This window comes from Hakea prostrata, chromosome 2 (assembly GCF_041222555.1).
Source record: "Hakea prostrata isolate BN-2017 chromosome 2, UWA_Hpros_2, whole genome shotgun sequence".
Lineage (NCBI taxonomy): Eukaryota > Viridiplantae > Streptophyta > Magnoliopsida > Proteales > Proteaceae > Hakea > Hakea prostrata.
Window position 1 is genome coordinate 50650064 of NC_142601.1, and position 26901 is coordinate 50676964.

General features: G+C 37.8%; 3 protein-coding genes across 3 annotated transcripts; 2 read left to right on the forward strand and 1 right to left on the reverse strand.

Annotated features, from left to right (window-relative positions):
* Window positions 1–4218: 4218 nt before the first annotated feature.
* LOC149024725 (cellulose synthase-like protein G2) lies at window positions 4219–9397 on the forward strand. The gene is made up of 6 exons (XM_089144930.1): window positions 4219–5060; window positions 6904–7056; window positions 7145–7270; window positions 7362–7811; window positions 7891–8238; window positions 8318–9397. Exons 1-6 carry the CDS (start codon window positions 4401–4403, stop codon window positions 8879–8881), a joined length of 2301 nt encoding a protein of 766 aa, XP_089001056.1. The 5' UTR covers window positions 4219–4400; the 3' UTR covers window positions 8882–9397.
* Window positions 9398–9463: 66 nt separating this feature from the next.
* On the forward strand, window positions 9464–12743 carry LOC149024726 (cellulose synthase-like protein G2). The gene is made up of 6 exons (XM_089144927.1): window positions 9464–10158; window positions 10308–10457; window positions 10552–10677; window positions 10772–11224; window positions 11314–11661; window positions 11924–12743. The coding sequence occupies exons 1-6, from the start codon at window positions 9514–9516 to the stop codon at window positions 12470–12472; spliced, it is 2271 nt and encodes a 756-aa protein (XP_089001053.1). The 5' UTR covers window positions 9464–9513; the 3' UTR covers window positions 12473–12743.
* Window positions 12744–12757: 14 nt separating this feature from the next.
* On the reverse strand, window positions 12758–15796 carry SIP1A (small and basic intrinsic protein 1A). Its single transcript, XM_089144926.1, has 3 exons — window positions 15159–15796; window positions 14561–14833; window positions 12758–13733 (listed from the first exon to the last, which is right to left on the reverse strand). The coding sequence occupies exons 1-3, from the start codon at window positions 15450–15452 to the stop codon at window positions 13587–13589; spliced, it is 714 nt and encodes a 237-aa protein (XP_089001052.1). The 5' UTR covers window positions 15453–15796; the 3' UTR covers window positions 12758–13586.
* Window positions 15797–26901: the final 11105 nt, after the last annotated feature.

Genomic DNA, 26901 nt, shown 5'->3' on the forward strand with positions numbered 1-26901 from the left:
GCATGTCTACCGTGTAAAAGAGCGTGCACGCGCATGCGTGGTGTGTGTTGTTGAGGCGCTTTTGGAGTACGCATGCACTTGGAGCGAAATCTGATTTGGATCCCCCTCCATAATATCAACTCGCCAGCTCCAAAAAAAAAGAACAAGAATAAGCATTAATATTCTCATCCCCATCCCAGCATATTAGAAGCTATTAATCCAAAAAAGAACCTATAGTAGGCAGTTCTTGTATTCCTATAACCCTCTTGCTCACAATGGTGGGGTAAATAAAGTCTTAAGGAAAGCGACGCAACAACATGTATGAAAGTGCTAACATCCAACTCCTCTTTTATCTATTTCGAACCATTTTTCTAACTACTCTATATGCTTAACTAGTGGGACTCTCCCTTTAAATAAATAACAATTAGATGTGGACCAAATTCCCTAAAATTAGATGTATAATTTTTATTAAAATTTGGGGTCTCCTTTGTAACTTTAGAATACAAGATAATGAAATGAATTGAAAAGGTCCCTTGGAACTTATGACGTATGATGTCAATTGGTGGAAAATTCCCTAAAATTAGATGTATAATTTTTATCAAAATTTGGGGTCTCCTTTGTAACTTTAGAATACAAGATAATGAAATGAATTGAAAAGGTCCCTTGGAACCTATGACGTATGATGTCAATTGGTGGAAAATTCCCTAAAATTAGATTTATAATTTTTATCAAAATTTGGGGTCTCCTTTGTAACTTTAGAATACAAGATAATGAAATGAATTGAAAAGGTCCATTGGAACCTATGACGTATGATGTCATTTGGTTTCCACCGGTTGCGCGCACATTGATTACATCCTCAAGGGGGAGATGCTGTCTGCAGGGGCGGACCTATGAAGGGGCTGAGGGGGGCCATGGCCCCCCCCGAATTTTTAAAATTTTTATATAAATTCCCTTGTTTTTTCCACTTTTTTCTCTTTTTATATGTGAAATGTCGCTATCCTGCCCCCCCAATATTGAGAACAATTTTTAATGGTAAAATAATGGGCACATATGTCATTCCTAATTAAAAGCTAATTCCTCAATTCCTATTTATTTTCCCCACTATTCTCTCTTATCTTTTCTTCCTATAAGGAAATTTTTGAAAAAACATCTTATTAGGTATTCAAAAATCAAAATTCAAAATGTTATTCATAATTAGAAAGTAACTCTTCAATCCCTATTTATTAACTCTTCTATATCCTCTCTCCTCTCTCCTCTCTCCTCTTTTCTTCTTATTTATTCTCTTCATTTTCTTTCTTTCTATTTATTCTCTTTCGCTTTTTATAAGCGTGGGTTAAGAAAATTTGGAAAAAAAAATCTGCTCCACAATTAGGTACTCTTTCTCTTTCTCATTCTCAATTTATTTATCGTTTCTCTTTTTCTCCCTTTTTTTATTCTTTTATTTGATTTTATATTATATGTTTCTTTATTTCTTCTGCAATTTTTGTTATTCGATTTTGAATTGTGAATAAAATATCTATAGTTAGTAGGTAACTAATTGCCATTGATTTGCATCTCTTACCTAAAAAAAAATTTGGTTTATATTTCCTACCAAAGAAAATATTGGCTTGCATCTAACATTTTAGGGTTGAAGTCATGTGTATATATTTTTTCTATATTGTTGCTTTAATTTTACCTATATTTTGTCGGAAAAAAAATATTATTATCAATAATTTACCTTTTTTTTTCAAATATGTGTGGGCCCCCACAAAATATATGTGGGTCTATTATTTAATATAATAAAATAATTTAGAGGTGGGACATCAAATGAATCTTATAAGTGCTCACATAATATGTGTGACAAAAAAGCATTAGTGCTTCCCTAACGGGAAGGTTATCTGTCTTTCGTTCTTCGGCCCCCCAATATTTTATCGCTGGGTCCGCCCCTAAGCTGTTTGCAAGGATCGAACACACAACCTCTTTGCTGAGAGGTATGGTTCTCTACCATTATACCAATCTTGTATTGATAGTTGTGTATTGATTTTATTTTCTTTGTAAATAGACGGGTCAAAAGACCCAATATAGAAAACAAACCATCCAAGAAGAATCTGCAAGATCCACTTGTGGAATTAGAGATATCTCTAAGGCAAAGAGAGGATCCGGAAAGAAAACCAAAGAATCCTTCAAGAGCATCTTTGACATCAAATTGATACTTTAACATGATACATAATTGAATTCATATTAATGTCTTTCCCTTTATTCTTATTGTATGGACTCATGTACACTTATACAGATAGCGTCTTCTATTTATCCACTAAGACCTTCAACCTTCACTATTTTGACATCTTCTCCATGGCATATTAGAACAGAATCTTCCTTTAAAAGCTAACGTGGATGGATGTCTTGTGGGAGAATTAAATTAATATGTTATTGAGAGCTAGTTATGGTCACTGATAAAAACCAGTATTGTGTTAATTTTTTTGGTTTGCCAACCTCGGTTTTCAAGGCTTTGCCCTGACTAATCACATATTCGATCCGGATCGCACACCTGGCTGTGGTGGGTAAGTCTTCCAACAGAGCTTTTTGCATCCACAAAGTTTCAATACTGGAACGTTGTTTAAGCGGACCAAGCTACTTACCACATGGACCAACTCCGTTGGTTAATGTTGTGTAAATTTTAGAAAGGAAAAATATGACTATATGGGTCCTCTACCAAGTGATGATGACAAGAAAAGATGATCAAATTGCTTTAATTTATGAGAGGACTTCATATAGAATCTTAAAACGAATGGAAGCAGGTAGATCACACACACCCATTGAGGATTTATTCTTTTTAAGTCAATGGTCGCACATTAGCATCAGGAATATTATTTCAAATCGATCACAGATTCCTTCCATAAAGTTTTCTTCACATCCATCAATCCCTTCTACTTCTGAGTGGTTTTTGGACAAAAGAGAGTAACATATCGATGCACGCCTACCACAAAAATTTAAAAGGAAAAAGAGAGAAAAAGCATGAACTTCCAGTTATATATATCCTTCAACCACATTTTTGGGTTGAAGATGGATTGTACAGAGTATATGTCAACGTACTTATGAAAAATGAATTACTTTCACATCTCTAAATGAACATAATTCTAGAATTCTCAGAGAGCTTGTCATGGTTGGGTGGTGAACTTGACGCGTCATAAGAAATTATCTCTCAGAGTTTGTCATGGTTGGATAGCATGGTTGGGTTGAGAACTTGATGTGTCTTAAGAAATCATCACCAAAAGCTTCTCATGGTTGGGTGGTGAACTTGACGTGTTTGTGAAATTAGGTTGACTTGCTATAACATATCGAGGGGCAGAGCCAAGATTGAACATTTGGAGAGAGGAGGCGAATAATGAGTCTGGATCACATTTACGTCGAATGAGCACAAATATCTTTTCACCATACATATTATGTGGGCTAATGCAGGACCACTGTGGATCTCATCTCTGAATTATTTTATTTCATTCTAACGTGAAATTTATATTAAAAATTTAGGTAAATTAATAGGAGGACTAAAATATAGATAATACAATTATCAGTCTGAAGGACGAATAATATCAGTTATGCTTTCTGAAAATAATACTAATAAAATCATGAGTGAAAGAAAGGAATAATTTGATAATTGTGGAGAAGATTTAGAAAAACTCCAATGTTTCTAACTACTTTAATATTTTGTGAAACATGTGAAAAAAGAGAGAGAGAGAAAAAAATAAAGAATAAAAGAGGTGATTCATGAGAAAATAAATAAGAGTTAAAAGTATGAGAGAATAAATAAGAATAAATTTATGAAATTTGAGTTATTTTTTAACTAGGTTTCAACCTTTTATTTGTTAGAACAAGGGGTTTAATGATATTTATATCCATCATTTATACCTTAAACTTTAATTTTTAATTTAAAAAAAATAAATATAAAAATGTTTAAAATTAAAAAAAAATCCAGAAAGCCCCATCATGGCTCCGCCACTGAACCTATCTGGATATTTTATCCAATCAGTCCAATGGGAGAAGTGCAGAATTGGTATCTTTTACCTTCTAAACATTAATAAATTGGACCTCCTTCCTCTAACAACGGCTTAGAGTGGGACCAATCATTGGATGGTGGGCCCGGATCAAAGCGTCGCTTTGTTTAAATGTAATTACAATACCTACTATTCTATTCTAATCAATAAAACCTCGTTTATTGACTGATTATCTTCATCACACAAGTGGGTCGCCCCTTCTTTTAATCGTCAGGATCCCATGATTCTGGCAGACCTATCGTCACATGGAAAGAAAGGTGAGGTGCTCTACACAGTCTACTTGGTGGTTTGGTTATATTATATGGGCAATGCTATGATATGAAGCCATCAAGAAGAAGAGATTAGATTGGAATAGCTAGGCAAGTCAATTAATCAAACCAATCTCAAACCATGAGAGGTGCTGTATGTGTAAGCAGCAGCGACAAACCGCCTAGGGCCGGCAAGCTCACCCTTCCGCCACTCCCACTCCACGCCACTCAGGCATTTCGTCGAACACATCTGAACCGTTTGTTCGGTTTAACATACTCGTGTGCCGTTTTGGGTCTTTTCTACCACCGTTTCCACTCATCCATGTCGACCTTCTTTTCCTTCTTCTCCCTTGCCTTGATGGTGGCCGATGCCGCCTTCTTCTTCATGAGGATCACAACTGAATCTCTACGGATTTTTCCAGTTCGGCACCAGGAGTTCCCAGAGAAGTTGAGGAAAGTTGTACCGGTGGAAGGAGAAGAGGATGAGAGGGAATACGATCCGCCGGGTATGGATGTGTTCATATGCACGGCGGATCCGTACAAGGAGCCACCCATGGGAGTGGTGAACACGGCTCTGTCGGTGCTGGGTTACGATTATCCGGCGGAGAAGCTGGCGGTTTACGTCTCGGACGATGGAGGATCGGAGCTGACGCTTTTCGCATTCATGGAAGCCGCTAGGTTCGGTCGTCACTGGCTTCCTTTCTGCAAGGATTCCGGAATAGTCGATAGGTCTCCCGAAGTCTACTTCGGAAATGGGTCCACTAGCGGTTCGTGCACCGAGCAGGAAGCCCATAACATCAAGGTAAGGTTTGTCCACTCCAGTATTATTGGTTTTGTTTTTATTCTTCTTTGTTTTTTGGGTTGGGTAAGGAGGTTTATTATTATTCCTCCATCCTACTAGGTTTAGCTCCACTGTCGCACATTCATTCCGCTGCCAATGGTTGAGATCAAATCTTGACCGAGATTTCGATCTTGACCGTTCATTTTAGTTTACAATTCTTTTGAAATGGACAGTCGAGATCAAAATCCCGGTTGAGATTTAATGTTTGACAACACATTATGCACAACATTCAAATTCGAGGCCACCCACTACTCTTCTACAGGGTTCACATTCTCTACAATTTCCACTCCTTTCAATTCTCTATAATTTTTATCTACGATTGCGACATGTGGTAATTAATGAGAACCTAATTAGAAACATAATCTAATAAATCCCTAAAATTTTGCCTAATGATTTTTTATTGACACTTCATTTTAGGCATTTATTAGATTTGAATTCTAATTGAATTCTAATTGAATTCTAATTTTGATCTTTGGATAATTAATTACCAAGTGTTTCAATCCTAGATAAAAAAAAAATACAAGAAATTATAAGGGTTGATAATTGTAGCGGATGTGAACACCTTGAATGTTATATCATCAGCATAGGTTGTTATTATTATGATTATTATTATTATTTGTTGGATCCAAAGTATTTTCTCACAAACAAACAAGTGTTTGTTGGTAGCCAACACATCATGAGAAACCCACCGCACAAAGTTTTGGATTTTGGGAAAAGTTTTCGACTTCCAAACATGTCCCCACAAATTCCCCATGGTGATGATGATGGATTTTGCTTGAGAGCAATGCCTATGTGGCACTACTCCAAGCAGCTAACGCTGAAGATTGAAAATGGAGTGATTGATTAAATAATAACCAAGATTTTTGATTAAATTTAAGGCACATGCAGAAAATTGAATTTTAAGTGAGAGCAATGCCGGTTTTATTGTTCTTTCTTTTCTTTTTCTTTTTGAAATATCCCTTTTAAGGGTCGTTCCAACTCCACCCCTCCTGACTCTTACCCTTTCTCTGTTGGGCCCTCGATTGACGTGGGCCTCCCCTCCCCCCTCACACTAACCATGGTTTTCCCCTCCTTTTGAGAGGTGTTTTTTGGCAATGGTTTTGAAAGTGGTTCTGGCCTTATTCACCCACTTATAGGTTTTGAAAGTGGTTCTGGCCTCATTCACCCACTTCTATGATTGATAACAATAGAACTTTGTGGATAATAAACCTGAAGGGCATTTTGGCCCTTTTTAGGTTTGAAATTTGAAAACACTTAGGTAGCTAACGATATTAGTTTAATTGGGATTCACACATAATATATTGCATTAAAAAGACCCAACATTAGTTTATGATTCACTAAAGAAACGCACAAATAAAAAACTCATTTAATTATACAATATTTGATTGTAATGTGAGAAGTGAGAAGTTTATATGTTGGGTTGAAATGTTAAGAGAAACAAACTTCTTTTATGTTTTAAGATAAAAGAAGCAGGTAGTTCTTACAGTCTTAATATCCTATGAAGTAAAGGATTGGAGACTATAAGGCTAGGTGATATGAATGTATGAAGAAAAAAGCGCAAGAGAGACAGAGGTTGAAACCTAAGACAATGAAAATCAAAAGCTAAGATTTTATCTGATTTTGAAGACACTAATTTTTTTTCTTAAAGAATAATGAAACATAAGAAATTGAAGCACCCTAAATTTAATTATGGTTCAAAAGCAAATCGAACCGTTAGTAGTCATTGCCCGGGAAAAGTAAAGGTAGCAAGAGTAAATGATGAAGGCTGTCAATGGTTTTTTTTTTCTTTGATTTTATGTTTCAGATGCTATATGAAGAGATGAAAGAAAAGGTAGATCGTGTCATGGAGAAAGGGTTTGTTCCTCAGGAATACTTCATGAAGGAAAATGCCGATGATGCTTTCCAAATATGGCGAACGCCAGGATTCACACGTCAAGACCATCCAGCAATAATTCAGGTGAATCATACAGATGTGAGAGAAGTGCTATTGTGGTTTCTCTCTTCAGATGCAATAATTATATTGATGGATTACTAATTAAGAGCAGGTTTTGTTAGAGAGTTGCAAAGACAAAGACGTGAAGGGCCGTAAAATGCCAAACCTCATCTACGTCTCCAGAGAGAAAAGCAGGATCTCACCACACCACTTCAAGGCCGGTGCCCTCAATGCTCTGGTAAGCTTTCCCAGCTCTCTGGCCTCCATAAGAAGAGCAGGTTTTGTTGAAGATTAACAACGTTGTACTGTTCTGCTTGTTTAATTTTCAGCTTCGTGTATCGGCTACGATGACCAATGCACCTGTGGTCCTAAACTTGGATTGTGATACCTACTCCAGTGATCCTGAAACCCTTCTTAGGGTGCTCTGCTATCTTGCTGACCCTTCAATTGGACCAAAGCTTGCTTATGTTCAGTTTCCTCAACGGTTCCATTCGACAGGGAAGAACGACATTTACGGCAATGACCACAGACGTTTGTATCAAATAGATCCAACAGGTATGGATGGACTTGCAGGCGCTCGATATATTGGCAGTGGATGCTTTTTCCAACGACAATCTTTCTTTGGGGGACCTTCATCGTTCTCCTCCTCTGATATCCACTTGGTATTAAACTCATCCCACCATGAATTGGACAAGTCTATCAGTTCCAAACCAGTTTTGGCATCAGCCCATCACGTGGCAAGCTCCACTTATGAGAAGGGGACCCGCTGGGGCATTGAGGTAAGCTTCCTAAAAGAAAACGGTGCATATATGTTTGTCAAGCATTCTTGATCATTAACGTGTTTGATGAAATGCACAGATGGGCTTCATATATGGGTCATTAACAGAAGACTACAAAACTAGTTATCTGCAACAGTGCAAAGGATGGAAAGCAGTGTTTTGTCATCCTAAAAGGGCAGCATTTCTAGGGGGTTCACCTTGCACTCTCAATGATGTCCTGAGTCAGAACGTCAGGTGGTCAATTGGACTACTGCAGGTGGCCATCTCCAAGTGCAGCCCTATTACTTATGGCACTCGAGCCATGGGATTGCTCATGGGTCTTGCATATTCCCACAATGGATTTGAAGCCACTTGGTGCCTTCCAATGACCTTGTATGCCTATATTCCACAGCTAGCTCTCCTTAATGGACTTTCCCTATTCCCAAAGGTAACTACTTGGGGGGAAGGAGAATTTTTCCCTAAAGGGTTAAATTAGAAACTAATTAATTGATATAATTGTATTGCAGGTATCAGATCCTTGGTTCTATGTGTATGCGTTCCTTTTCTTTGGTGCCTATGTACAAGATTGCGTTGAATTTATTTTAGCAGGAGGAACAATCCAAAAATGGTGGAATGATCAAAGAATGTGGATGATCAGAGGAAACTCATCGTATCTATATGGAACTGTCACCTATTTCCTAAATTTGCTTGGCTTTCCTGCTTCTGGGTTCAATTTAACTAGCAAAGTGATTACAGAAGACCAAATGAAGCGATACAAGGAAAGCATATTCGAGTTTGGAGTGGCCTCAGCCTTTTTTGTGCCACTCACAACAACTGCCATACTCAATTTGATTGCATTTGTGGTTGGGCTTACAGGAGTGTTCAGGCACGGAAATGCAGGTGAAATGTTTGTTCAGTTGTTTATATCAGGTTTTGTGATGGTGAATTGTTGGCCAATATATGAAGCAATAGCTTTGAGAAAGGATGATGGAAAGATGCCTGTGAAGATTACAATGATATCAATGTTACTCGCATGGCTTCTCTACATGGTGAGTTATATTTGGACACTTCACATGCATTCACACGGGTGAAGATTCATCGGATTCTTGAAACTAATTGTCATCATCAAAAAGCTATTGGCGGCCAAAGGACTTCCATTTCTTCATGTCCAAGAAGCGCAGCAAACTACACACTCGAATCCATGTGATCGATAAACTTTGATCCTCTGTTGCTTTGTGTACTGCTGCCATTGAAGTTGGCTGTTGAATTGCACCAAATGAGCAGTAAAAATGTAAAATAAACACAATGTTATGTAGTGCTATCTCAATGAAATCAAAATGGTGTCATCATATCCTCTATTTCTCTTTGGGTACAAAAAATCATCACTTAGTGGTTACATCACATTGCTGAAAAGTCTTTCTTTTACACGGAAGATTCCAATTACTAATGTAAAGTTACCAAAGAAATGCAGTCATAAGTCCAGTCTGGTGGGCAGTAGACTTGTAGTTTAACATCAATTCAATAATATCAAGGCTTCATGATTGTAGAGTTTGGAAAATAACATAAAGTTGTCTTTCACAACTCACCAATCTTATTATATCCTAAAGCCTTGCATTTTTGCAGCATGGTTGATGATCTTCAGCACCCAATACTTCTCTAACCCCTGCAGGAGTAATTGAGAAAAAGAAGGGAAACGGCGAGATTAGATTCGAATAGTAGCATCATGAGAGGCAAAAAAGGAAAGGTGGAAGCAGGAGCAGCTACCTTTCCTCCACTCCCACTCCACATAACTCAGGCAATGCGTCGAACACCTCTGAACCGTGCATTCATCTTGGTGTACTCGTGTGCTGTTGTGGCTCTGTTCTACCATCATTTTCGTTCATCCATCTCCTTCTTCTCCTTTCCACTGGTGGTGGCAGATGCCATCTTTGCCTTCACGAGGGCCACAACCGAATGTCTACGCCTGCGTCCTGTTCGCCACCAGGAGTTCCCAGAGAAGTTGAGGAGAGCTGTATTGGTGGAAGGAGAGGTGGAGGGGGAGGAGGAGGAGAGAGATTACAATCCTCCAGGTGTGGACGTGTTCATATGCACAGCGGACCCATACAAGGAGCCACCCATTGGAGTGGTGAACACAGCACTGTCGGTATTGGGGTTTGAATACCCAGCAGAGAAACTGGCCGTGTACGTATCAGACGATGGAGGATCGCAGCTTACGCTGTTCGCATTCATGGAGGCTGCCAAGTTTGCTCGCCACTGGCTGCCTTTCTGCAGGGACTATGGGTTACTCGACAGATCCCCTGAAGTCTACTTGAGAAGTGAATCTTCTAGTCCTACCCATGCATTTCCTGAGGAAGTCCACAAAATCAAGGTGGATCCGGATCTTATCTTATATGATTTTGGATTATGATCATGTTAGACAAAATGGAAATGGATTGGATTAGTTCCATTTAGAAACTTGGAAGTACCAATTATGGTAGACCTAGAATAGTTTTCCTTGATTTTAACAGTGTGTTTCAGATGATGTATGAAGAGATGGAAACGAAGTTAGATAAGGTTATGAAGAGAGGGTTTGTTCCTCAAGAATACGTTATGAACGACCATGAGCATGAGGTTTTCAACAGATGGACTCCAGAATTCACACGTCACAACCATTCTGCAGTAATTCAGGTCATCTTTTTTCTTTGCAGATCGAGAACGTTAATTACTGTGATTTCTTTCGATCTTCACACAGATATAATTTTTGATGGATTACCAAGAGCAGGTTTTATTAGAAAGTGGTAAAGACAAAGACGTGAAGGGCCATAGGATGCCAAACCTCGTCTATATCTCCAGAGAGAAAAGCACAAGTTCACCACACCATTTTAAGGCCGGTGCCCTCAATTCACTGGTGAGCTTATCGACCAGTTACTTCCATTAAAAGAGCAGATTTAATTTAGTAGAGATGATCGACGTTTTACTTGAACAATCTACTTGTTTTGAAGCTCCGTGTATCAGCTACGATGACCAATGCAAAGCTGGTCTTAACCTTAGATTGTGACACCTACTCCAGTGATCCTGGAACCCTACTTCGCGTGCTATGTTATTTTGCAGACCCTGTCGTTGGGCCAAAATTAGCCTTCGTTCAGTTCCCTCAACGGTTCCATTCGATTGACAAGAACGACATCTATGGTAACGAGCAGAGACATTTTTATCAAATGGATCCACCAGGAATGGATGGACTTGGAGGCACTCGTTATATTGGCAGTGGATGCTGTTTTCAGCGACGAGCCTTCTTTGAGGGGCCCTCATCATCGTCTTCTTCATCTGATATCTCCCCAGAATTGAACTCATCGGACTATGACTTGGACAAGTCTATCAGCTCCAGAACAGTTCTGGCGTCAGCCCATCATGTAGCAAGTTGCAACTATGAGCACGGAACCGGATGGGGCACTGAGGTGAGCTTTGAAAATGAATAAAAAGTATCTCAATGGTCTGCAACTTCGGAAAGCAGTAATGATCATAAGTTGTTTGATAAAATGCACAGATGGGCTTCAGGTATGGATCATTAACAGAAGACTTCAAGACTGGCTACCTGCAACATTGCAGAGGATGGAAGTCCGTGTTTTGCCATCCTAAAAGGGCAGCATTTCTTGGGAGTTCACCTTTCATTCTAAATGATGTCTTGAGCCAGAGCATGAGGTGGTCCATTGGATTGCTGGAGGTGGCCATCTCCAAGTACAGTCCAATCACTTACGGCACTCGAGCCATGGGATTGCTCATGGGTCTTGCATATGCCCACAATGGATTTGAAGGAGCATGGTGCCTTCCAATAACCACGTACGCCTACATCCCACAACTAGCTCTTCTCAATGGAGTTTCCTTGTTCCCAAAGGTAACTACTTCTACATGTCACAGGATACAAAGATCTGATTAATTAATTTTCGTAGAAAGCCAGTTATTAAGGTGGTGGTGGTCTTATACTTATGAGGAAGACCTATTCCAAACTTGCAAGTAATGATGAGATCACTGCGGTAGACTACTTAAAAACATCTTTGATGTTTTATTCTTTTATTTTGGTCGAAATTAGTGCATACTTGATTAAGGCTAAAGTTTAAGTAAGACTGGCTAATAAGATAGAAATACTGTATTTGCAGGTATCAGACCCTTTGTTCTACTTATACGCTTTTCTTTTCTTGGGATCCTATGTACAAGATTTCCTTGAATTCATTTTAGCCGGAGGGACAACCCAAAAGTGGTGGAGTGATCAAAGAATGTGGATGATCAAGGGAAACACATCTCACCTATTTGCATCTGCCACTTATTTACTGAAATTGCTTGGCTTTCCTCCTCCTGCGTTCAATGTGACTAGCAAAGTGGTTACAGAAGAACAAACAAAGCGATATGAGCAGAATATATTTGAGTTTGGGGTAGACTCAACTCTGTTTGTGCCGCTCACAACAACTGCCATACTCAATTTGATTGCATTTGTGGTGGGACTTGCTGGAGTTCTCAAACATGGAAATGCAGGTGAGATGTTTGTGCAGTTGTTTATTTCAGGCTTTGTGATGGTGAACTGTTGGCCAATATATGAGGCTATAGCTTTGAGAAAGGACGATGGAAAGATGCCTGCAAAGATTACAATGATGTCTATCTTACTTGCATGGGTTCTCTACTTGGCTTCATCATTGGTGCTCGCACTCTGATCATACATTTCCCCATTTATCAGCTTTTCTTTATGTTTGGGAAATACATACTTGTATGACAAACCTTTATGAATTTATCCATCTATAAAGCTCATCTAAGTACCTTTAATTCGCTTAATTATTTCCATTTAGTCACAAAATATTAGGAACATGGCTTTAACAGAAAAATGTGAGATTCTCAATCAGCCCAGAGTTCATTATCACAGACTGATATGATGCTAATATTTATGCCATAATATAATTACATTACCAAAATCTAAAATAAGAACTGTTTGGTTTGGGAATGATAAACAAGTTGTGGTTTGGGGGATTCACAAAGACATTCTATTCAGTGGAACCCAATCTAGATGAGGAAATAGAAATGAGCTTGTGAATTATAGTACAAGGGTTTCATATAGACATTTCTAATGTAAAAAAGTTCAATACAACATCAGGGGAGTGAGCATAAGCACCAAGCAGAGATTCTGGTAAATGCTCCTTCTCTTGTAACTCCTGTGTTCAGCCTAAAACCCAATTCCCAGTGGGACTGGCCAAATATGGAATTGAAGTTCAATATTTCTAATTCCATTTTACATCTACCAAAAAGAAATGCAGAAAGTATCCCTTGAGAAATGTAATCACAATGCCCCCGCACAACATAAACACAAAAGAAAAAAGTAGGTTGAAGGGGTAGGGGAAGGGGAAAACACAATTCATTTGACCATCTAACTGGAACACTCTATATAGGATGACACTATTCTCCAAAACCCTTGACAAGTGAGCCCCAGTCTCCAACATCACCATGCTTGTCATTTTAGAAAATAGAAGCAATCGAAGGATGAAAAGTTAAACTGTCTCTACAATAAAAGGTACCGCCGAAAAGCAACTTTAGTAATTGGCAGAACATGGCTCCAGAAGAGAAATTCCCAAAGTAACTTTTGAAGAAAAATTACGAGGCAATTTATTCAAGTTTGAGTATGGAAAGTAGCTTAAACTTGTAATTTCCAGATTCAGTAAACCACATTATCTAAAAATAAACTTGTAAGAACTAACAAAGAAATTCTAACGAGGAACCATGGTTACACATGAGAGCACTTAGACACATAAATGACAAAAGCAATGTACTAGTTTTTCCTTATGCTTTCTTCTCCTTGACTGGTGGAGGGAAAATTGCCCGGAAGATCCAAGCAGCCAGAATTGCTCCAGTAAAGGGACAAATCCAGTAAACATAGAAGTGCTCCCATGTGTCGTGGCGGTTGTTCACATAAGCCCACCCAAAGGCCTGGATAACATAACATACTTGCTTAAATTATATCAAGTTCACTATCTTCTAAGCAGAAAATAGAGAAGTAGCAAGCAGTTCAAAAACAGAGTCAGTGAAATTGGTGGTGCTTATCCTAATGCTTTCTTTCAAAAAGGGAGGTAAAAATCTAGTGATGCACCATGGCAAAGAAAGTGTTTAATGCTTGTTATGAGAAAATTTTCATTTCATGATTAAAACTCAACACTTGCAATTGTCAGTATTTTGGCAGTTCATAGGATGACAGAATCTAACAAATACTCATTAGAAATCTAAGTTCATCATGGGTGAGTGACTATCAGTTACTACAAGTTCCATCTAGTCATGTAGAATTAATGAAATTCCACAAAGTGAAGGTCAGGTGATTCTGGGAGGCTTTAAAATTTGCTAACCATCTTGCTTCATCAACTTTACTAGTAGATGTAATTCAGTTTCCCGTAAGATAGCAGTAAATGAACTATTGACTTTCATCTTCCATTGTCAGCACTACATTGATTGATTATATAACAGCAATAAGTAACCAAAATTAACAGCTGAGTTCCGTTAAGACACAGGAATCAGTATATTGGTCCTATTTTATTCATACCAAGTTCAGAATGTCGCACCAAAATATGCAATTAAAACTGTGAAGGAGATCATGATTTAGCAGAAGAGAAATTTGCAGTTCAGTAGCAAAAAGAGGGGGGGGGGGGTACCGTTAAACTGGTAATGGAGCTATTATGTGGTGCTTACAATAAAGAAAAGCTTGATTCACCAAGAATTGAATGAAGGGCAAAGCCAGTATTAGTAGAATAAAAAGGAATACTTACATTGGCAGGATTCATTGCGGGTCCAGTGTATTTAGCTCCTGCAATAACCATTGAAACCGTGGACATTGCAATCAGATAAACCTTTACAAGTGGGTTTTTGGGACCCTTGAGCACTATAAATAAAATGGCGAAACTGATGATGAAGGTCAAGACCCCTTCAGCGATGGCTCCAGTGTGCAAATCGACCTTCAGTGAAGGCCCACCAACCATGTGCTTGTATTCAGCAGGCATCACTTCCATAATTGCCATGGCACCACCAACTGCTCCAATTGCCTGTAGAGATTAACCAAATAGGTAAGTTATCTTTCTTTCTTTCTTTCTTTCTTTCATTTTCATCATTTTAAGTGAAAGGGTTTTGATCCTTTTATCACAGAAGTAGACAGTTATGGAAGGAGAAGATGGAGTTTCAAATCAAATAAATCCCAATAGACCCGAGGGCCAAATGAGTTTGCTTGTCATAAGTCAGTTGTATACAGCTAACACTATGAAGGACAAGCATCAAATCCCAAATCGCAATCATCCAACCAAAGAACAGGAAATAAATGTTCTGGGTAATCAAAAATTTCAAAAGAAGGAATACAGAAGCATAAAAGAACACCTGAGCAGGGAAGCGGAAGGCCATGGAGATGAGATTGGTATCACCGACGCCGGCAGCGAAGAAAGAAGCAGTGCCAGTGGGATTAAAGCTGGCTCCACCCATAAGACTGCCGATCAAGGTGAAGATCAAGACGAGGAAGGCGATGAGGGTGGTGGTGATAACTAGGGCAGAAACCATACTTTCGAATCCCAGCGCCTTCTGGATAATGGAAGTAGCGACCCTAAGCGTGGATACACAGAAGACCCACATGGAAGTCAACACCGCATCACTGAGAGCTGCCTTGACCACACCCATCCCTTCTTTCTCTGGCAACCCTTCTTCACTTACAACCGATGATACTTGTATTATATCTTCTTCTTCCTCCTCTTGTTCCAGAAGAAGGTTGCTCAGAGGAAAGGGAGATGATGAAATTTCCCGAACCTCTTTGCCTTGGTTTTGCAGATACAGAAACAGATAGAATCTTGAAATATCTTTCACCCCTTAAGTCTGGCGTGAAAGACCTACTCCTTATCGAGGATTGAATCAGCGTGAGAGATACAGCTGACGAGTGACAATAACCCTCAAGATCCCCAAGAGAGGCAGGTAGAGCCGTCGAGCTTCAGTTCTGTTCAGGATTACTTACCCTTCCAGCCAAGCTGGACCAGAACAACTTAAATAAATTATCCCATGGCATGGGGCTCATATAGTAATAAGAGAAAAATTGAGTATACAAAAACCCCCTTGAGTTTACAAATTATTGCATTTGCATCCTCTAAACTTTATTCTGTCACAAACCTCCTTGTGCCTAATACTACTAATTTTAAATAAAAGAAAATACTTTTTAACTGATTAAAGAATAATGAATATATAATAGGTGAGTGCAGATTGGAGTAGGGGTAGGGGTGGAGCTGCCCAAGGGCCAAGGGACATTGTGCCCTACTCCCAATGTTGAATTCTCGCCCTGCCCTTGAGTAGGGTGTGATTCTTGAATCCAAATCGATAAATCAGTCGAAATCAACCGAGCTAAGTCTTATTAGATTGCCCGGAATTTGTAGAGTACGATTCGAAATCAAATAAAAAATTGTCAGTGTTCAATCGAAACTCATACCAACCTAATCTACCCATCAGGAAATTTATGAACCCAAAATACATTAAAATTCTTTCTATGCTTTTATTACGAAAAGCATAGTTGGTAAATCACAATCTTTGCTAGCTACATTTAGGGGCAGAACCAGAATTCAACATGGGGTTGGGGAGCAGATAATGAAAGTCTGGATCATCTTCCTATTGGAGAAACACTGATGTTTTTTTGCCACACATTGTATAGGCTCATGTGGGATTTACTAAGGATCCCACTTCTGAATTAAATTATCATGTTTAGACAAGGGCCCTGTAGCCCCAACATGGCTCCGCCACTAGCTACATTAGCATATGAATATATTTCATTACCCAAAACAAATATTTGATGATTTGAAATGTAATAAATGAAAATAAATACGAACGGTTTCGATCAATCAACAGAAAGCTGATATCAAATCAAATCCAAAAGGCTTCAAATTTTTTTGATGCTTCCGTTTTGATTTCCTTTGAGCATATATACTTAGAAAACTTCTTTTTTCTTTTGAGGCAAAGTATATATCCAAAGTTTGAAATGAATTGATAGTGAAGGGAAATTAAACCAAAACCAACGGATTTTCCTTAATGGCGTTGAACCATTAAACATGATTTTAAGCCGTTGGATTAGGCATCTCGATAGAGATATCGTTCATTTTTCAACGATCAAGATTAAAATTTTGATTGAGATCTTGACTCGACGTCCCATGATATTTCACTTAACGGTTTAGCCCATTAATAGAGCTCACCTGGGATTGCGAGTCACGAAAGGGGGTAAGAAAATAATACCATCAAAGTCAGGGGAGATGGATGGAGTTTATTAGTATTTGATGTATTTGTCTGTGCACCCAGGAATTGCTACAATTCATATTCCAATTTCCACACCTATATTGCTGGACCCTAGTTAGTCAGTCCTAAATGTTGGCTATTGACTCGGCCAAAAGAATGATATCCTATCCTAGCTTCCTAGGTACATTAAAAGACTTGGTCATTGACATCTTAATTGGAAAGATATTGATATTTTTGATTAGTCAATTATCTCCTACTTAAGTGTAAACAGATCGGATTCAGATCGGATAATGGTATTACCATATCTGCATCATATTATATTCGGACGGCTTCGGATAATATCCTATCGGTTTTCGGACAAATTTAGATAATATCCTATCGATTTTTGGACAAATTCAGTCTGATAATAGTCAGATAATTATTTTCTTAAGTAGATTCTTTTAAATGGGCATAAAAACGTATTAAATACAAGTTTTCAACTACCTGTTTACATCTTTACCATTTTATTTGTGAGAGCTAGGTTTGAAATTTAAGAATTTAATAACTTTGGTAGCTATATTAGTATAAAATCTAAAAAAAATAGTCACATATCATAGGTAAAATATTTAATAAGAAAGAAAAATAAATATAATAAGTAACTTAAATCAGATAATTTTATCGAACGAATAATAATCGGTAAGAAATGGGTATACCATATCCACATCTTATTAGTAATCGGACAGATTCAAATACCCCTAACCGGATGCAGATGCGAATTCGAAAGCGAATTTCGGTTATCTATTTACACCCCTTCCTACTTGTCTTTGATCAAACCACTCATATGCATTGGCGGCTGGTGGGGCTCGTTAACACGGCCACATCGCATTCACTCACCTCACGTCCTTAGGACAGGCTTGAATTAATGCACACTACTGAAGATGAACCTGAAATCAACTACGGACTTATCAATAAAAAACTTTTATATAAGGGTTTTTCTCTACCCCTTTTAAGGCTTCGTCAACTGAAACTTTTTCATTGATAAATGAATAAATCATTCATTTTTCTCTAGATGAAGGACATATATCCATCAATTATATCTAAAAAATTAAAATAATATTTAAAAATAAAAAATTTTATTTTAATTTAATCTTAACCTTTAGACATGACAATAGGCATATATCCCTGTGTCCGTAGAGAAATGAATGATTTATTTATTTATCTGAACATGATAAAATTCCTCTGCCATCACTACTTGTTTTGAGCTTTTATAAGTTTATTATCACACGAAAGTGAGCTCCGTTCCCCTGTTTTGTCTAGTTTTTTTAATATTTGATACGTCTTGTCTTCTTCCCCATCCCTACCTAACCACCATTATCAATCTTTGTTTACTTTTTCAATATTCTGTGAATCTTTCTAATCGGTCTTTTTTCTCTCTTTCACGATTCTTTTTAATTATTAGTTTCCCTCTAGAAGACGTAGAGAGGGGAAAAGAGAATAAAAAGGCCTCCATAAACCAATAATTTTTTTTAGCTCTCTATAAACGAATTCAGGCTAACCCAAAAATCAAACAATGAATTTGGTGACATTTGATTTGAATGATAAGTTTTCAATGTTTTTGAATTGTTTTCGCTGTAACACCTACAAGGGTAATCTGGTCCTTTTCAGTTTGAGTTAGTCAGTTCAGTTGAACCGGCTGGTTCACTTATGTTGTATATGTTATTGTTGGTCTGGGTTATTTCATATGAATGCAATCGTGATTTGAGGGTTTCTGATTTGGGGAAAAATAAGAGAGCTCTGGCGATGGTTCTTCTCGTTCTTCATCATCATTATTCGTTCTTTGAGGTTTTCTAAGGCGCTATGACTGGATTGTGATCAGCGAAGAGAGAGGAAGACTCATTGGTGATATGAGGAAGAATAGATGTATATATTTTGATTATTCTTGAACGAATTTCATCTCTGATCTTGTAAGTTTATTTCAATCCCATACTAAGATCGGACTCATATCTGAGTCCCGGAGAGTAGGTCTATTTGGATCAAACTCCAACATCAAATTTCTTGTGTTTTTCTTGCTTCAATTTGGTAAATCATATAGATCGATCACCATTTGCGATTACAGAAACACATATGGATTTTAGCAAAGGATCTCTCGAATATTGGATATCTGTGATTAGATACAATTATTTGTAGGGGGTACTTAGAGAAGTGCCATAAAACACTGATTATGGTAGAAGTTCAAAGTCTGTCTATTTTTATTTTATTTTATTAATTCTAGAAGTTTGATTTCAATGTTTGAGAAGATATATGATTAGTTCGATAGTTTAAAGTTACAAGTTTGAACCCGATAATATAAGGATTAAAAGGTGAGAGTTTGAATTTTCAAAGGAAGTTTGGTATAAAAATTTGAGCAAAGGATTTTTTAGTAAATAAAGTCAACTTATAGGAGAATTGGGGAAAATGATAGAAATTTGGTCTCCTGAAAATTACGTTTTCCGTCTCGTGATTTCCGCCGTTATTAGTTTATTTATTTCATCGTGGAATCTTATGTACCGTTTTTTTTCTTTTTTTTGGTAATTCGAATCTTATGTGCCCGTCTTAATGTCTTTGCATGTGGGTGCATGGACAAATCAATATGCCTTTCTCCCATGGATCATGGTTAAGACGCATACATGACCTTGGCATATAGATTCTTCAACATTCATTTATTTTAATATTTTGATTTTTTTTTTTGTAAAAATTTGAATATTATGATGACATGCGTGCCATTGTGATAATTTATATACATTAAGATAGAAAGTTTAAAGGTAGTATGGATTCGATCTCACATGCATGATGCAACAAATATATATATATATATATATATATATATAAAATATTAATTAAGATTTAAACCTCTTTTTGAAAATAAAAATTAAGATCAAATCACCTCAATATGAAAGCTCCAACAACCATCTTCTATAAGAACTATGTAATTTTGATGGAGCTCTCATGTATGATGTTTAGAGTTCAAATTTTCTTGAGGACATTGATTAAGTCCTGCTGTATAATTAATTTAAGTTGTTTTAAAGCTAAGTTCTTAAGGATGGGTTGAGTTGTGCATAAATTATCCAAACAAACTTTTTATTTTTTTGGGGAAGTTAATTTTATTTGACTTGAAAACTTTGATAGACAAAAAGTATAATATACAATATCAACTAACAAAGGCCAATAGAAGGCCGAGCATCCGTATAATTGTTTCCTTCTTTTAAGTGTATGATTGAGAATGAATGTTCGAAAATGATTGGGATAGGGATCTAGAATCTTGAATGTTATGTTGGGTCTTCCAAGTAATTTACAAATGAGTATGTTGGAGAAGATTAGTGACAAATATTATCTCCATCAATAATCATACAATCCAATTACTATTGTGTTGCTAATAGGCTAGCTCTTCATAGGGCCAATGCTTCTGCATTCAAAGACGATTGCTTTTGATAGTCTTCTACAAAACAGAAGAGCATTTTACCTATAGGCCAACCCCCCCCCCCTTTAAAAAAAAAAAAAAAAACCCCCCCAAAAACACGCACTTTTTTTTGCCCCCCCCCCCCCCCCGCCTGGCCCTTCAACCCCCCCCCCCCCCCCCCCCCCCCCTTCCCCCCCCCCCCCTTTTTTTTTTCCCCCCCCCCCCCCCTTTTTTTTTTGGCCAAATAGACATTCATTGAAATGCCTCTAGATTAAATCTAGAGGGGATAACAGAAGGATTAACAATACACATAGGAGGCAAATCATTCCAAACTCTACTTAACTGAAAAGCCCTAGCCCCTTTGGCAAGAAAATCGCATGATGATTTCTAGATCGATTCACAAAAACAAACGGACAAAATCAAAGCAACTGACAGCCTTTTAATTTCTTGAACCAGCCCACAACTAACCCGGTCTAAATACCGAGTTTGGCCATTTAAGGCCTTAATGGCTGGAAGGCAATCGAGTGAAAGATAACTGCGATATCGCAAATCAAGAGTTGCAAAAACAGCATCCCTAATAGCTTCAAGCTCCATCACGATTCTTGCTGAAAAACCAAAACAAAAAGATGCTTTTGCCCAAATAAAGCGCTGCGAGGCTCCATATAATGCAACTTCTCCCCGCCATTTGAGAGAGTCGATCCCACGATGCATCCGTAAAAACTTTGAAGCTGGACCGAGCAGGACTATCGTCTTCATCCAAATCGTTTGCATAACCCGAAAATAGGGGCTGCACCACAACCGACTCTTGGCTGCTACATTTTCCTGAAGCCACAGAATTTCATTTAATAATCGACATCCAATTAATAGAATGGGTAAGAGAATGATTTTTCCCATGAAATAACATTTCATTTCGGTCATTCCATATCACCCAACATAAAATACTGCAAATAGTAAAAACAATATCACGTTGATTACATCCATGGAATTTGTAGTCCAAAAAATCTAACAACATGAACTATCAAAAGAGAAAGAGGAAGCCCAAAGCTTGCATGGTAAATGAAATAAAACATGCAACACTCAACTGGGAGGCATAACAAGCATATGGAAGCTACTATTTCTTCAAATAAAGCTTGTTGGAGCTATTCCCTCAGGGCTTTCCACATGAATGTTTTAATCTTGGTAATGTTTAATTTCCAAATCTACAGTTATTCTTGAAATTGAATAGTTGGAAAGACATATGGGGTGGTATTTGAATACAATGATACTGTTTAACTTGAAATTACCATTTTTTGAAAAAAAACAATGGTCTTCGTGTCATAATTGGGATTGTTAATATAGCTTTCTTTTCCTCTTGACTAAATAGTGAATCTAAAAGATTAATTTTCCAACTCTTTTGGACCAATCAATCAGTTCATGACAAGTAATGGTCCGGTAAATGTGGAGTTTGCAGGGTAATGGGAATTCACGAGTGGAATCCAAGGATCACTATAAATCCTCGTTGATAAAATTCAATGCTCCTTAGAAGTCCCCTTTTAAGACATCCCTTCGTATGATGCTTCTCCAACCCCAAGAGGCTTTTGGAATGGGCCAAGGAAAGTAGAATCCTTAAAGTATTTGGCCCTCATAGTTCTTGCCATAATGTATTTGGTTGGGTTAGTAATCTCATTGTTTGGCCAATAAAGCTTTATTGAAAGAATGGAGATCAGAAAGCCCATCCTCCAGATCTGAGGCAGAGTTTCGTTATCCAGTATGGAATTTCCTGTTTTCCACCAAAAGTCGAATTTGCCTAGATAATTTATTGCTCATGTCTTTTGGTAGGAGGAAATTTGACATTGTGTAAGTGGGAATAGCATGCAGCTTAATTAAAATTCTTTCGCTGTGAAAGTAATTTTTCCTAGCTCTAGTTTTGATTTCAATCTCTCATATAGAAAAGAAAATACTTGGGATTTAGACTTCAATACTTGAGGGAAGTCCTAAGTATACTCCATGAGAGGTGACTTCCTTAATGTTGAGGAATTGAGCAATCGACTCGAGAAACCCTGAAGAGAATTGAAGATTTAGATTGGTTTATGTGTTGTCCAGATGCTTCTTCATATTCTTTGAATTTGTTTAATGAGGACATTTTCAATTTTTGCATGTGTGAAAAGCATACAATCATCTGCAAAGAACAAATGATTTATTTAAGGGGCGGATCTAGCCACCCTAATACACGGGAGCCTAGGGATCCAGTTGAAAAAGAGAGCCGTTTGATAACACATCATGACAAAGAATGAAAATGTAGGGGCTCAAGGGGCAACCTTGTTAAGACCTCTAGAAGGAGTGAGCATGTGAGTTAATTGGCCATTGATTTTGATTTGATATGTCACCGTGGATATACATTGAAATATCCAATTAACCCATTTTCCTCAAAGCCTAAACTTCTTAAAGAATCTTTAACAAAACCCCACTCCATTATCATACGCACAGAGATCTAATTTGAGCCATATAACCACTTTTGATCCGAGTTTTTCATATAATGAAGACACTCATGAGCAAGATATATATTGTCCGAAATAGATCTACCAGGAACAAAGGCACTCGAGTTTCACTTATCGGGGATTTTAAAAGGGGCTTTAGTCGGTTTGCAAACACTTTGCAATAACTTTGTAAGGAATTGTACACAAACGATCGGTCTTAGGTGACTCACTTCTTGTGGATTTTTTTTTTGGGATAAGGGATATAACAGTTCTATTAGACTTGAAGCATATATCCCCTATTAAAAAAATGTTGAATTCCATTAATCAAATCCTCCCAATTATCTCCCAATGTTTTTGATAGAACCTTGGGAAGACCATCTATCCCGGAGCTTTACTACCTTTCATTTGAAATAGAGCAAATTTTATTTCATCTCGGGAAAATGGCTTACATAACATTTCATTTTCATACCTTGTGATGCATGGTTGAACACAAGATAAAAGTGATTGAGGAGTGGGTTGAGATGATTGAAAAAGAGTGGAAAAATACCCAAATATTCATAGATATTTCTGCTCAGGATTCAACCATTGCCCATCGATCTCGAAGTTTATATATGGCATTTCTTTGTCTTCTTTGATTTGTGATTGAGTGAAAGAAAGCAGTATTTTTATCCCCTTCTTTAAGCCATTTAATCGAGACCTTTGATGCCAATATTTTCTTCCTCCTAAGTTGACCCACTAATTTAGTTGTAATTTCAAATTCAGCGAGCTTGTTGTTCAGACGGGTCAAGTTGTTGAATTTCCTCTAAATCTGTTGCAATCTCTTAATTTCTGGAAGCCACGGTGACATTTGATTTGCTCCATTCTCTAAGAGATTTGGTGCATTGATAGATTTTATGTTGTAGAATAAAACGGGAGATCCCTGGTTGGTTGTTGGACCCTTTGAACGTTCGAAGGTCACTATATTCTTCCCATTTGTTTTCATAGCTGAATCTTATAGGTTTCCTCTTAGATTTAACTAAAGTGACCTCCATGGGGGTGTGATCAGACCAACCATAGCCATTTTATGTGCATGAATACCCCCACAAGAGTTGAGCATTTGTGAATTACAAAAAACTTTGTCAGATTTTCTTTTACAAGAGCTTTCCCTCTTCTTTTATTGGACCAAGAAAACTTTGGCCCAGTACACTTTAATTCATGAAGCCCACAAATTGAAATTGAGTCCCTAAACAGATCCATTTGTCTCTGTGGTTTTGGTTTCCCCCATTTCTCATCATTACTCGAAGTTCATTAAAATCTCCAAGTACTATCCAAGGTGTATTGAAGTTCTGCCTAATTGACTAAGTTCTAACCAATTCCTTTTCCTTTCTTCTAATTTTGGATCCCCATATACTAAAGTAATTCTAAATTCTAAATCCAAAGAGATCACATTAACCATAACATCAACAAAATGAACGGAAGCGAGATAATAAAGTAATAGAGACATTACCGTTCCAAAGCGGGGACCTCCAGAATGTCCTATTGGATTCAAAAAGAAATTATCAGCATAGCCTAGAGAAGCGAGATAATCTTTCCATTGCGGTATTGGACTGTTTTGTTTCAAGAAGCAAAACCAAACGGGTCTAGACAATTTGCATATCTTATGCAAATATTGCTTAGTCGGGGTTGACCACACCCGACTATTCCACATTAGAAGCTTCATTGTTCACACGGGGGCTGATTTAGGGCAGCCATCCTCACCTATTTGCCGAGCTATCTTCCAGTGAAGAACTTGAAACTATTATAGACTTTTTTGTATCCCAGTTTCTCGATTTTGCAGCATTGTTCTAGCCCGATTCTTTAACTTGTGAGTGTGAGAAACTCTTGGATTGCATCCAAAGTAAAGTCAGGTGCATCGGAAATTCTAAGTCTCTTAAAATGATTTGCCATTTGCGGGTCCTCTTCTAGTTTCCTCTTGAACATATGAGTTTCATTTGGGGTGACATCATCTCGCGAGTAATTCTTCAATTGTGACGAGAAGAAAGAGGGATAAAAGGCTTGGTGTCTGAAGTCATGATAATTATCTTTTGTGCAAGCGCAATAGCTGATTTTGATTCTTCAATCATATTTTGATGGCCTAAATCCCCACCGTTTACCACTGGTAAAAGTTTGTCCTCGAAATATCACTAAGTTTTCCTTTGTCTTGTCCATTTCATTTTCTTGAACCTCTTTTTTAGAAGTGGGCCCATATAAAGCATGAGGTAATAGAAGTCTTACCTCATTCGGTTCAAGCATGGTTGTCATTTTGGCTTCGCTTCGTATTTGCATGTTGGTCATTTTTTGTTTCGGGATAATGGGCTGGACAACCCATAATTTCCTTTCCCTTAAGTTTTCTTAATGGGTCAAGAGTTGGGCCTTTTTCAACATCCATTAGGAAATCATAGCATTTAAAAGAATGATCCATCTCCTCCTCGGATAATTTTATGGGCCCGGTAGTAGAAAGGGCTGGACTTAATGGGCCCTCTTGGGCTTGCCTATTACCCTTTTCCAAAGTGGTTTGAAACATACCGGAATCGATGTGATCCTGATGGATAATTAGGGTTGAACTAGCATTGTTCTGGTAACCCGAGCTGGAGAAGATGTAATCAGATTTGGGACTTCATTCAACAACGGCACAGGTGGAAGCTGCCTCAAACCTTATCTCCAATCGCATCTGCTCTGCGTTATAATGAGATCCGACACAAGCTCGAACCGCAAAGGAAGAGTTATGTGTCTAAATACGCAGATGGGCACTAACATCTTGGACTCGATCAAAATGGCTTTAGCAGAGAATTTGAAGTTGCCCTCTTGCAGGCTGCTTAGATTGCTTCCATACCGCATCCAATCACCAAAATCAGCATTGCATATTTGAGTGGCAACTCTTTGAGAAGCTGTGAAAAAGCTGGAAATCCTCTTTTCCTAATGAGATCCTTCACTAAACATTGACGAGCTTCGTGTCCAATAATCCCACAATAATAACAAAAAGAGGAATCTTTACAACGCAAATCAATCCAATATAAACCCATCATCCCCACCAACTCTAAACCCAGTCGGAATGGTTGATCAATCTTGCGTCAATCCTAATCTTGATGGGTTTCCCCAAACCTGAGCGAGTTGAGATTGTCGACAAACGTCCCATCTTGCTTCCAAGCGAAATCCTCATATACGGTGCGGAGGAACATTTGCAGCATACATAGTTATTTCAAAAGTATTGAGAGGGTACTTTCTAGTGGTAATTCAGGAACCCAATCTTGCATCATCAAGAGAAAATCTTCACAAGCCACGGCCCGTTTGTAGCCACAACCTCTTCCTCATCGAAGCTTTATAAGAAAAATGTTTTCCTTTAAGCATCGAACTTCAACATGGTGTAGCCTCCAAGCATTTTCAAAGAACTGCCGCTCCACCGGAATCCTTTTGGAGCTACCACTTTCCCAATACTACGTGGTCCAGTCGATTGATGAATTAATCCCAGCAGAATCACCTTGGCGGTTTGGACTCAATATTAAACGCATGTACAGATCAACATCCTCTTGTATTGATGATTCCTCCATTTGGAAGTTCAACGCCCGCATCAATAAAATACCAAAAGAGAAACAAAACAGAGAAGTGAAGTAGGTAGAAAAGAAATAAATAAGCACCGTTACTACTATTAACACAAAAAGATAAAAGAATATACTAAGATAAGCAAACCCGCAACTATTAGAGGAAAATGGCTGAAATCGGTGTCTTTTAAAGAAAAAAGGTAAAAACCACGAGAAGAAGTAAGAGAAAACCATACCGTTTTGTTAAAGAAAAAAGTTAAAACTCTAAGAAGAAATATGAGAAAACCAACCGTTCCTACCATTAGCACAAATATACACAACATATATCAGAATAACCGAAACCCTACACCTACTAGAGAAAATGGCGAAATCGGTCCTTTGGAGAGAAGTTTTGAAACCCCGAGAAAATAGAAGTGAAAAAACATACCGATGTC